Source organism: Sabethes cyaneus, chromosome 1, assembly GCF_943734655.1.
Source record: "Sabethes cyaneus chromosome 1, idSabCyanKW18_F2, whole genome shotgun sequence".
Classification (NCBI taxonomy): domain Eukaryota; kingdom Metazoa; phylum Arthropoda; class Insecta; order Diptera; family Culicidae; genus Sabethes; species Sabethes cyaneus.
The window spans coordinates 136,980,245-136,992,266 of record NC_071353.1 but is presented as its reverse complement, the minus strand read 5'-3'; the positions used below and the strand labels follow the sequence as shown (position 1 = coordinate 136,992,266).

Genomic DNA, 12,022 nt, shown 5'->3' with positions numbered 1-12,022 from the left:
TCTAGTGGTTTTCATGACCAATTTCATAAAACCATTTAAAACTATGAGCTCCGCCAGAACTTTCTGATGACTGCTATAAAACTGCTTATCGAACAAGTGGCCCTGAAAGTCAGATTTCGTAGTAGTTCCAGTTCTTTCAGCGTTTGCTCTTCATATTGCACCTTCCAAGGCAATGTTGAATAGCAGGATAGAGAGTGCATCGCCTTGCCTCAGTCTGTCCAACGTCACGGAAGCGGCTGAGGTCTCCCCCGCTTTTCTGATGCATGCTTTTGACCCATCAGCGTCGCACGTATCAGCGTAATTAGCTTCGTCAGAAAACCATGCTCTAGTATTATCTGTCATTTGCTCATTTCGTTTGACTGAATCGTACGCCGCCTTAAAGTCCACAAACAGATGATGAGTCTGCAAGTTGAATTCCCGAAAATTGTCTATGTTTCTTGATTTGGAATTGCTTACACCTTATTTACAAATTAAGACGTGCTTATATGTTCATGTAGTCGTGCTGTCTGTCAGCCCTGCAAAGGACCTGCTGGAATTTGGGATTGCGCGTTTAAGGGACTTCATTGTCCAGCTGGTAAAGACTGTCTTGCAAGCAACTTAATTCGAGATTATTGAGGCTAGGCTGATGGTTCACTCCCCATCCGATTGCTTTCTTTTGACTGTCGACGGGGGGACAGGTTTCATATAGGGGAGAATAGTCAACAGTGAGACAACAGGAACAGTGAGACATCGGGAATAGCTTCGCCATAAAACATACAAGATTCATGATATTTTCCTGCAAAGTAAAGTTTGTGAATCTATATCACATAATGCAGTTTGAGAAAAATTTGTTAATTTTTTAGTATATTTTTCAACAAAAGTCGTTTTTGGGGGGGCCAAAGTAAATTTTATTGCGATCATTTTCAGGTGATTTTTAACGACAAATCGCATAACTAATCCAAATTAAATTTACTACATGGCATCTCATAGGAATGAGAGATAAAAATAAAAAATATAAGACCATCGAATTGTTTGCTAACACCACTATTTCACTATTTCTTATAAAACATTCCTATTGGGAACAGTGAGACAAACAGATGTGGGTAATTTTCAAAAAAAAAATTATGTGTTGAATTGTAACTCATTCCATATACATTGATTGTAAATGAGTTCTGAAGTGTAAGTTGAAGGTCAGATAACCAGGATTTGACCTTTATATGAATATAAATGTAGATGTGAGAAAAATCGGAATTTTCAATAATGCACAACAATAATGTATCCTTTATGCACAAAATAAACAGTATGACCTCTAAATTATTCTTTGTAAACAAAAAATATGGTTTAGGTTTAATTCTAATATATGTCTCAGTATTCAATACTCGTTGTCTCACTCTTCCCACCTACTGGGGAACAGTGAGCCAAAAAGACACCTTCACATTTGCGTTTGTAACTATTTTATCTTTTAATCAAAAGGGCTGAAACTTTTTTTCAGACAACTAGAAGGATATACCTTTCAAATGGATTGAAGACCTCGTTGGTAACTATCACCAAAAAATTTTTAAAATTTTTGGAAAAAAAGTGTCTCGTTCCGCGGGTTTTTAACATGAAGCGCAGTGATACAGAAACGTGCCAAAAAACGTCTGACCAGCTGATAAAATATAAGTACTCTTTTCCTGCTCGTCATCGGGAAGTATCCAATTTTGTCCTATTTTTAACCAACATTTAAACTTATTAGAGTAAGCAGGAATTTGAGGAACAAAAATTTAAGAAACTTATTATTTTCTGTAAAGAAGTTCGTAAAATCGAATAGGATTTATTCCTATACTATACATTCCAAAGTCACTGGTTTGACACTGGGCACACCAGTAATCCGTATCAATCCCTAGACAGATAAAACTCGGTTTTTATCTATACACGAAAGTAAAAAATAGCCCGTGAGAATTTTTTTCTGCTGCTCCGAATTTTCCACCGTAATAAAGATATAGCCACACCGAAACCGACGTGTTTGGTAAACATTGCGAAATTCGAGCTAAAAACGTTTTGCAGACCAAACAACTTTGTCGGCCTGGTTCGAAATGCAACTGGGTATCTGCTAGGCCTCCGTTGTTGCTGTTAAGTGTTGTTGAAATTTTCACGCCTTCCTCCTGATGGCGGTTCCGACCGGTCTGAATGACACTCGAAACGAAACAAACAAGTGATTTTTTCGCTCGGTTCGTCCCGCACATTCACGTCAAGAGGATTGAAAACTTTTGATATTGAGTGCTGATGCGGACGCTTAATAGATAGATCGGTAGATAGGTAGATAGATAGATAGATAGATAGTGATCATCTGCTGTGAGTGGGTGTATCCGAGTGCAAGCGAAACTCAGCGATAACAGATTGATTATTTGATACTTTTTGTTTGGTAATCGATTCCACTGGTGCTGTATCTCTCTGTAAATTGCGTTCTGTTTGCTTTGGCGAATCCTGATTTTCAAATCGAATGTTATGTATTGAATAAACTTTGTTGTTTCTGAGCGCCAAAAAACAGTGTTCACAAATTTTCGATTCTTTTACCCAGCAACCACCACGCTAAAATTAAAACACTTCTATTCAGTTTCACGCTGGCTTCAGTTTCTCCATCAGCCTAAACCAAAACGCCAGCGAAAAATACGGTTTTATGCGGTTTCGGTTGTGGCCTGGAAAATTATCGTTCTGGTTGCCGTTCGATGCCGGTGTATATTCACGACCATATCGGATGCTGTACAATTTAGCCCACACACCACCCGGTGTCGGTGCTGCGTGCATCGCGTACATTATCCGTAGCGTGGCTGACCGCGGCGAACACGCCTGTATTTACAGGATAAATTACGCGTGCCGACCGCACACTTGCCGGATAATGAGCAGCGGATTCGTGCGTGGCATTTTGTTCATCCCGTCGCCGGCCGGCACACCGGCGGGTAGCCCTGAGTCCTGAGATCGAATGACATCGCACACCGCATGTTGAACATTGCAACCGGTGAGAGTCGGTCGAAAAGGGAACACGCACTAGGCCGCGGTGTGCCACCGGCGACGGCGACGACACCTTTTGCTGCTCTTGAGCTGCAGTGCCTGTGGTTGGTAGATATTTTTGGTAGAGTGTGTTTAAGCTAACCTGATATTTCACCAATTACTGATATGCAATATTTTAGGGAAGCAACGCAGAGCAACGTAAAATCTTTGAATAAGAAGACTTGTTTTGCGGCTGCGGCGGATATACCAATGACCAATTGAAAGGCCACAACTTATAGGAACTAGAAACTTAGAGAAGATTTCCGAAAAATTTCTCAAATTTGGTGAAAAACATATTGAAACACCAAAAAAATTTACTATGATATCTGAGACACCCTTTGAAATGCTGTAATAGAGCATGGTTTCTTAATCTTCATGCATTCATTTTCAATTCTTCCTATCTTTGGGCTGTGATGAATGGCAAAACTGGTATATGGGTGATCATTATGGCTACTAAATATTGTAGTCTCAAGTAAACCAAGTTAAAGTATAGCTTTATCTGCCATTTATGGGTACCAAATGATACGCAATGTTGTGTGCAAATTTCAGGTGTTCAGGTCGAACAAACTTAGACCCGTACAGAGTTTACCCTGATACAAGACATTAGACCAGTTGTTCTCTACGGGCATGAAACTAGACAAAGCACGAGAAGAATCTACCAGTGCTCGGAGTGTTCGAGGGAATGAACCATGAATTCTATGAACGCGAAACTCTTCGGCGAACCCAGTATTCAAAAGGTGGCTAAAACCAGGCGGTAGGGAGGGCATGTTAGAATGACCGATGATTATTGAAGATAGTGTTCACTTAAAATCACAGTGACCATATTCAAACTATCTGGTACACGAGTACACGGTGTCTAAGGTTTTTTAAGAGCGCTGTGGTTTTAGACTGCTGTAGATTCAGAAAATCCTACTCGCCTGTTTACCGTATGTAAACAAAATGTCACCCGTAAAAAAATATTTTTTTCCGTGTAGTTGCAAATTCCATGGGTCATAGAAAAAAACTTCGAAAACAAAAGTGAACCAAGCCTGCTACCTTGGAAAACTTCGCATACACTACGTAAAAGCATTGTTTCTTCTTCTGTACTGCGTGACTATATTGGATAATTGTAATTGTTGATAAATTTCAACAGAAAATCTGATTAAGGTCATGGGTTCGTCTATGACGAGTTAACGAATATAGCGACGAAAAAGCACCATTAGAACCAACTTTGAAGCGAATTACATTCAAACTTTGTCGTAATATTTATGCAATGCCTCATCGCTACGGCTAGGGCTAGGGCTAGGGCTAGGGCTAGGGCTAGGGCTAGGGCTAGGGCTAGGGCTAGGGCTAGGGCTAGGGCTAGGGCTAGGGCTAGGGCTAGGGCTAGGGCTAGGGCTAGGGCTAGGGCTAGGGCTAGGGCTAGGGCTAGGGCTAGGGCTAGGGCTAGGGCTAGGGCTAGGGCTAGGGCTAGGGCTAGGGCTAGGGCTAGGGCTAGGGCTAGGGCTAGGGCTAGGGCTAGGGCTAGGGCTAGGGCTAGGGCTAGGGCTAGGGCTAGGGCTAGGGCTAGGGCTAGGGCTAGGGCTAGGGCTAGGGCTAGGGCTAGGGCTAGGGCTAGGGCTAGGGCTAGGGCTAGGGCTAGGGCTAGGGCTAGGGCTAGGGCTAGGGCTAGGGCTAGGGCTAGGGCTAGGGCTAGGGCTAGGGCTAGGGCTAGGGCTAGGGCTAGGGCTAGGGCTAGGGCTAGGGCTAGGGCTAGGGCTAGGGCTAGGGCTAGGGCTAGGGCTAGGGCTAGGGCTAGGGCTAGGGCTAGGGCTAGGGCTAGGGCTAGGGCTAGGGCTAGGGCTAGGGCTAGGGCTAGGGCTAGGGCTAGGGCTAGGGCTAGGGCTAGGGCTAGGGCTAGGGCTAGGGCTAGGGCTAGGGCTAGGGCTAGGGCTAGGGCTAGGGCTAGGGCTAGGGCTAGGGCTAGGGCTAGGGCTAGGGCTAGGGCTAGGGCTAGGGTTAGGGCTAGGGCTAGGGCTAGGGCTAGGGCTAGGGCTAGGGCTAGGGCTAGGGCTAGGGCTAGGGCTAGGGCTAGGGCTAGGGCTAGGGCTAGGGCTAGGGCTAGGGCTAGGGCTAGGGCTAGGGCTAGGGCTAGGGCTAGGGCTAGGGCTAGGGCTAAGGCTAGGGCTAGGGCTAGGGCTAGGGCTAGGGCTAGGGCTAGGGCTAGGGCTAGGGCTAGGGCTAGGGCTAGGGCTAGGGCTAGGGCTAGGGCTAGGGCTAGAGCTAGGGCTAGGGCTAGGGCTAGGGCTAGGGCTAGGGCTAGGGCTAGGGCTAGGGCTAGGGCTAGGGCTAGGGCTAGGGCTAGGGCTAGGGCTAGGGCTAGGGCTAGGGCTAGGGCTAGGGCTAGGGCTAGGGCTAGGGCTAGGGCTAGGGCTAGGGCTAGGGCTAGGGCTAGGGCTAGGGCTAGGGCTAGGGCTAGGGTTAGGGCTAGGGCTAGCGCTAGGGCTAGGGCTAGAGCCAGGCTAAATGACACTGCATTTTAAAATTCGCCAAAAATCCAAAATTCACGTGAAACCTTCATAAAAAACGATTTCATTGCTAGTTAAGGGGATATGAACGTCAATTTTTGTTAAAACTCACTATTTTTAAATTCAGATTTCAATTTTACAAACTTGTTCGCTTATTTTGATAGTAATCTTATGATGATTTGACCACAGGAAGTGGATGAAAAACAATTATACCCATTCGTATTCCAGTCAAGCATTGGACAAAATTCCTAAGAGTATCGATAGTTGAATATCGATATCAAATCCGCCGCTTTATCGATACCAGCAACATATCGCTCGTGAAGTATCGATATTAGTTTTATCGATACTATTCAAGGCGGCATTCTAGGATTTGAAAATGCTACACAAAAAAGGGATTTATAAAAATAACCAATAAACAGCATGTTGAGTAAAGAAAGTGCCTCCAAAATACGCACGCAACACATCACTCGCTCCAGTGCAGCTCTATTTCAGCCACGTCACTTTGTTCAGAAAACCGCACTTGAGCACAGCTGTTCGCGCCCGACTGAATCGTACGTTGCTTTGGAATCCACAAAAATATGTTGGGCGACACATTGTACTACCGAGTCCCGACACCGCAGAGCAAAAAATTGATCCGATTGATTCTGCTACTTTCTCCTCCTCAGGATCGCGGTCAACTCATTCCTCTTGGCAATACTTAAACTGACGTAAACAGAGATGTCAAAAATAATGTTCAAGTTTTATGAACACATATTCTACTGTGACGTGTAAAAAGTTGGAAAGTCTTTGTTAATGCCGTACTCTCTATGCTCTCTGATCAGTTCTGAATTGCTGAAAATCGCGTATCGTATGCACTGTTCAATAAGCGTTAAACATTTAAGCGACGTTGTTCAAGGTTTTGCATAAGACTCACTTCCAATAAAGTAAATTTGAGAATCAAGCTTCTTAAAATATAGCTTTCTTGAGCATTTCTTGTCCCATTTTATGCCATATTTTTTCAGCTGCGTATCCCGCTTTATCAAAACAGTATCAGGAAGAAAGTATCGATTTAGCATAATCTCGGCGTCGTAGGTATCAATGAAATATATCGAAATATCGGCCTTCGAGTATCGATGTCGCGGATATCGATACGGTATCGCCCAATACGTATATCCAGTCCAGTGCCGCACGGAACAAACTCGTAGAGATATGATTTGGAGTCTTCAGAAAAGTTGTAGGACACAGTAAAATAGACCACTTTGTCAAATACTGTAACTTTCCATTCATCAAAAAATAGCATACTTTTCAACACTTTTTCTGAGGTTTCTATTGAGATCTCTTGATGAATTTTTTTTGTATTGACAAAATATAGTACTTTCTTATGAAAGTTGTTTGGTTTGCCCGAAGTTCTCCGAAATTAATTTTTTTGGATAGTGCATTTTTTTCTTAAATATTTCATAACTCTTTGAATATGCGTTAGAGCGACAAATGATTTTTACGAAAAATGTGTAATTTAACATACTGAATAATTTTGCAAAATATTTAAAAGCAATGAAAAATCGTATCTGCCCGAGTAGATAACGGTCCATCTTCACTGTGACAAAGAGCAATCATACAAAAAATAATATCGTCGCCGAGGCGAGTGTGTGGTGCAAAGATGGAACTATAGAATTGGTAAAATGAGAACAAAATTGGATATTAGATTACCTAATATAAGTCAGTAGTTAAGAGCAATAAAACATTCGACCGGCAATCGAAAAAGCGTGGGTTAGATTCCCACCTGCCATTGAACAACTCAATACATTTTTGGCCTACTCAGGGTATTCGGTAGCTTAGTGCAAATATTTCAGGAGGTGATAGAGGAAAAAAATCCTTTTGGGCATATGGTAAAATCTGAATCGTTACAATGTTATGTTGTTTTCCATAAACGTTCGACCGTGTCCGTCGCATGCTGTGATCTAGTGTGCTATGCGTGATGTATGAATTCGATCGTGCAGTATTCAGAAACAAATTTAACACTCAAAACGATACGTTTAAAATTGAATTGCATAGCCGTTTCATGTCAAAGAACGAATTGTAGAACAATACCAGAGCTTGTAATTGGTAGATAAATGCTGCATTTAAAATGCAATCAACTTTATTATGCTTTTTTAAGAGAAATTTGATGAAAACACTTTCAAAAACACTTTAAAGCTCTTTGCTTGTGAAAAGTTAATAAATTTCTTGAAGTAGGAAGTAGTTCGGAGTCAATTTTCAGTACAAAACATTCTCAGTTTCCGAATGAAAGCAACAGAATTGAATAAGCTAGCATATTCTGTGTATTAGAGCTAATTGCCTTGAATTGGAATGGAACAGAACCGAAAACTAAATACAGTGGGATGTCATGGTTCGATTTTGGCAACATAAGTATCCGTTTTTGGCAACACAAAATATTTCACTTCCAAAAATATGCTTAAATATCGTCCAGTTACCGCATACAAGCTTTAAATGACGATAAAATGATGCACTCAGTGTGTCCATGAAAAAAAGTTTGCAGTTATAGAATGTTTTGAACAATAACATTTTTATTGCCGCAGGAGTACGTCTTACCGTACGTTGCCAAAAACTTATTTGCACCGGACGGATGGCTCTTGGCGGACTTTTTAAACATACAATAGTTGCAATCGTTGATTAAAAGCATTTAGTCACTTTCTAACGCTTTTACATTCAATTTTTTCTTATCAAAAAAGGGTCTCGATTTTGGCACGGTTTCAATTTTGGCAACATCGGCGACGTGCATTTGTTGCCGAATTCGAAGTCCTACTGTATGTTCAACGGGAAATTAGTAGTCATTAACATTTGAGAGATGAAATGGCCCAATTTCGGATGCAGTTTTTTGGCTCAAAAATGGGGTTTTGTTTATAGACACCTGTATATAGAAAACTTTATGTTTTCGGCAGGACAATCATACGGCAAAGCAAAACGACACTTATTTATTCTATGCCCGAAGTTTCGATGTATTTAACATCTTTCTCAAGGAGTCAGAACCACGTATCGTATTTTGCCTGGTGGCTTCTGTAGCCATAGCCAAATAGTGTACCGATTCAGCCAGGGTGTATGTTAAAACGATCCGCAAGAATTTCGTTCGAATACACTCGGTTAATGCTAGTATTACTTATTAATGTGACTAGTTCAAACCTTCTACAGAAGCCACCAGACAAAATACGATACGTGGTTCTAACGCCTTGAGAAAGATGTTAAATACATCGAAACGTCGGGCATAGAATAAATAAGTGTCGTTTTGCTTTGCCGTATGACTGTCCTGCCGAAAACAAAGTTTGGAATCATAAACAGTCGATAGCTCCACTTCGATGTTTATAGAAATGTATTCACTGTATTTTTTTTGCCAATCTGAACACAGCGAATACATTCATGAACAGAATTTTTGTTGGAAACAAAAAAAATTGCTTTCGAAATTTGCAGAATCGATGACGACTAATTTCACCTTAATAACTCTGTAATGATTGAGCTTTAACCATTTGCGTAAAAGTTTTTTTTCCTCAAATGTGGTTCTGTTACCCCTGGAATACTTTCCAGTTCGTCTAGTTTTAGCATGCTGCACACCTCCCCATTCTACAAAAAATAGTTTACTTCTTGACCGAGTACAGAGTCAGATACCGAAAACGCACCTTGTTTTGTGCACCGCCAATTTTCCTTAACAATCATAGCATTCTTAAATGAATAGCTCTTTGTACACATACTTGCCTAGGTGTGTTTTATTAAGATAAAAAGTTGCGGGAATTTGGAAGTGTTGGCTGAAATGTAAAGTGCGCAAAATTAGGCTTCATGCGCAGAATTAGGTGCATTTACACAGTACAAGTACAAAAAGAACAAAAAGAAAAAGATTAAATTAAAAGTTTTTTTCTCGCAGTTTGAATAAACAAACCATAACTTTATCTCGAAGAGTTTGCTGTTTGTTGTAAAATTTTGATGTCTCATTTTCTAAACAAAATTGGACATTCCAAAAACAACAGCACATAAAAATCTCATAAAAATAAGCCTTCTAAAAACACTAAACCCACAATTTTTAATTTTCTTCAAGCTTGCATCAATTGTAAAAATCACTTATTGTTGGCACTTATTGACAACATTCTTCACATCATATCGGTTTTTATTTTGTGTCAATGGATTATACCGAAATACGTAACATTTCCCGCAAGTCAACCGCACTATTTGGCACCTGTCTGTCAGACAGGCAACCGAAAAGATAAAAAACAAACACGCACACACTTTCATGTTCGCATTTCGCGCTGTCAAAACTTGTCCCGTTCGTTCCTCGCCCGTTCCGCAACGGAGGACGTTCGCACGTTCCATCAACTAACCTCAAATAATAGGACATATTGTCGTCCCGGTTGCCCGAACCGTCACCGAAAATGCCGTTGTTGTCGTCCTGCAAAAAAAGAGAAGAACAGAAACAAGCGAAAGCCCAAATGAAATTGATTTCAATCAAATTGTCTCAGATGATGGGAAAAAAATTGAAAAGAAAAAAAAACGCATCGAAAAAAGCCAATAATTCGATTAAATTCCCGTATCATTATTTTTTCAGCTACCACCAGTCAGTGATACCCTATTGGAATTAACATTTGAGCTGGTCGCTGCCCGCTCGTTGAGTGACTGAGTACAAGGCATAAATTTTATTCCTGGGCAAAACACCGAAGAAGGGGAGACTTTCCACTTTCATGAAATTTAATTTGAGGATCACCGACATAAATATTTAATTTGTTTCTTTCAACATCACAGCCGGGAAAACAAAACTGACAGCACCGACCATCGACCATCGACCGTGGCGTGGTGGTTACATTTACATAGTAGTTGGTGGTAGTTAGAGACAAAAAAAAACACCGTAACGTAACGCAGCATGGGTGACAGACGTAAAAAAATCGCTTACCGAATATGCAGTTTCAGCTTTTCCTCCCCCGGCCAAAGTTGCTGGTGGTAGCCTTTAACGCGGAGTGTCACATCACAACGGGAGCGCGCGCGCGCGAACGGAAAGTTGGCCGAATTTTCCGCAAAATTATATATTATTTATTCAGCGAACAGATCACAAAAAGCGGAAAAATGATGCTGTTTGCTGCTGCTGGCTGCTACTGCTACTGGCTGGCTGGTGTGGTTACGCGCACCGAACGATGAAAACTGACCGGGAGAGAATGAGTTGACGGCAAGCGATGTCGATGGGTAGCACAAAAAAGAGTAGCAACAAAAAGCAAAAAATAAAATAAAACACACGTAGAAAAACCTCCGTAGAAGTGGAAATCCAAAACGAAAATTAAGCGGAAAAAAAGAACCTTGAAGACTCGACTCGAGAGGGATTTTTCTTTGGTCGGCTCGCTTCTGAATGCGTGATCTCACTCCGCACCGTACGTTTGTACGTAAGGAAGGTGAGCTGACTGACGACGATCGTTTAGGGGAGCTTGTGGTTCGTGATGGTCGCTGGATCGTCACTTTTCCAAACTAAACTGCCGCGGGACAGTCATTTCCCGTTTCCGTTGACCGTTAAACTGGGCAACACGCCTATCCACTTTGTATCGCCGAGCCGCGAACCTAAGTTTGTATCATTTTCCGGCGTGAAAACCTGCAGGTGTTGACGGAATTTAGCTTCGATGAAGATAGAATGTGCAAATGGGAAAATTGTTTACTATAAGCACAGTTATAGTGTTCTTCTTTTCTCGGATGCCGGCTCGGCTCTGAGAAATCCAATTTTTCTCGGAGCAAACACGTCTTCGAGCTGGTAAATACGTACAATGTGCTAAACTGATCGGAAAAATGTGAATGAAAATTGCTGCTGCCGCTGCCGTACAACAGGTCAGCAGGGCGGGCAGTCATATTCGAATTATTATGCGCGCTTTGCGATGTTTGTTTTAAATTTATCCACTCCTTCGAAAGTAGAGCGATACACAAAAAGATCGGATGAATCATATGGAAAAAACGGGTGGCAAGATTTAATTGGACGCCGTCTGATAGAGTCTCTCGTCTGCTGCTGGGGGGCACTGCTATCTAACTGGAAGATGTTTAGAAATAGTTTAGTTTCGAAGACATTTTTAAATATCAGACAATTCAAACTAGGATTATTTGTGAGTTTAATTCTGTCTTTGCCGCATTAAGCGTGTCGCTTATGAAGCCGATAAACAATCTTTCTCCTTGCTTATCCAACAACATTTGGCATGTTGATGAATGTTCAAACCGTCTTGTTGCAGTTTTTTTAGTCTGTCAGCAGCACACACTCAAAATATTAAATATATTATATACGTAGAACCGCTTTTCTTCCCGGGACGTTGTTATCTAAACTTCCACAAACAGGTACCTTCATTTTGTACTGTAAGTTCACAATCACAAAAAATAGTCGAACCAGTGTGATTGATTCGACAGTACAACAATTTTGAAGAAAGTCTGTTGAGGTGTACAGTTAAATGAAGTAGTGTACATTTAAACTAACTTCAACACTGAGAACGGCAATCGATACTCAATGATTGCCGTTCATAGTGATGAAAGCATAACAGCAGGAGCAGGAC

At 41.6% G+C, this 12,022-nt stretch overlaps 1 protein-coding gene across 1 annotated transcript in view; it reads right to left on the bottom strand.

Annotated features, from left to right (window-relative positions):
* The window catches only part of LOC128746275 (uncharacterized), a 123,380-nt gene that overhangs the window by 39,374 nt on the left and 71,984 nt on the right, over positions 1–12,022 (bottom strand). Inside the window, exon 2 of the mRNA XM_053843324.1 lies at positions 9,836–9,903. Within this exon, the coding sequence (XP_053699299.1) occupies positions 9,836–9,903 (68 nt within the window). The remainder of the gene's footprint in view (positions 1–9,835; positions 9,904–12,022) is intronic.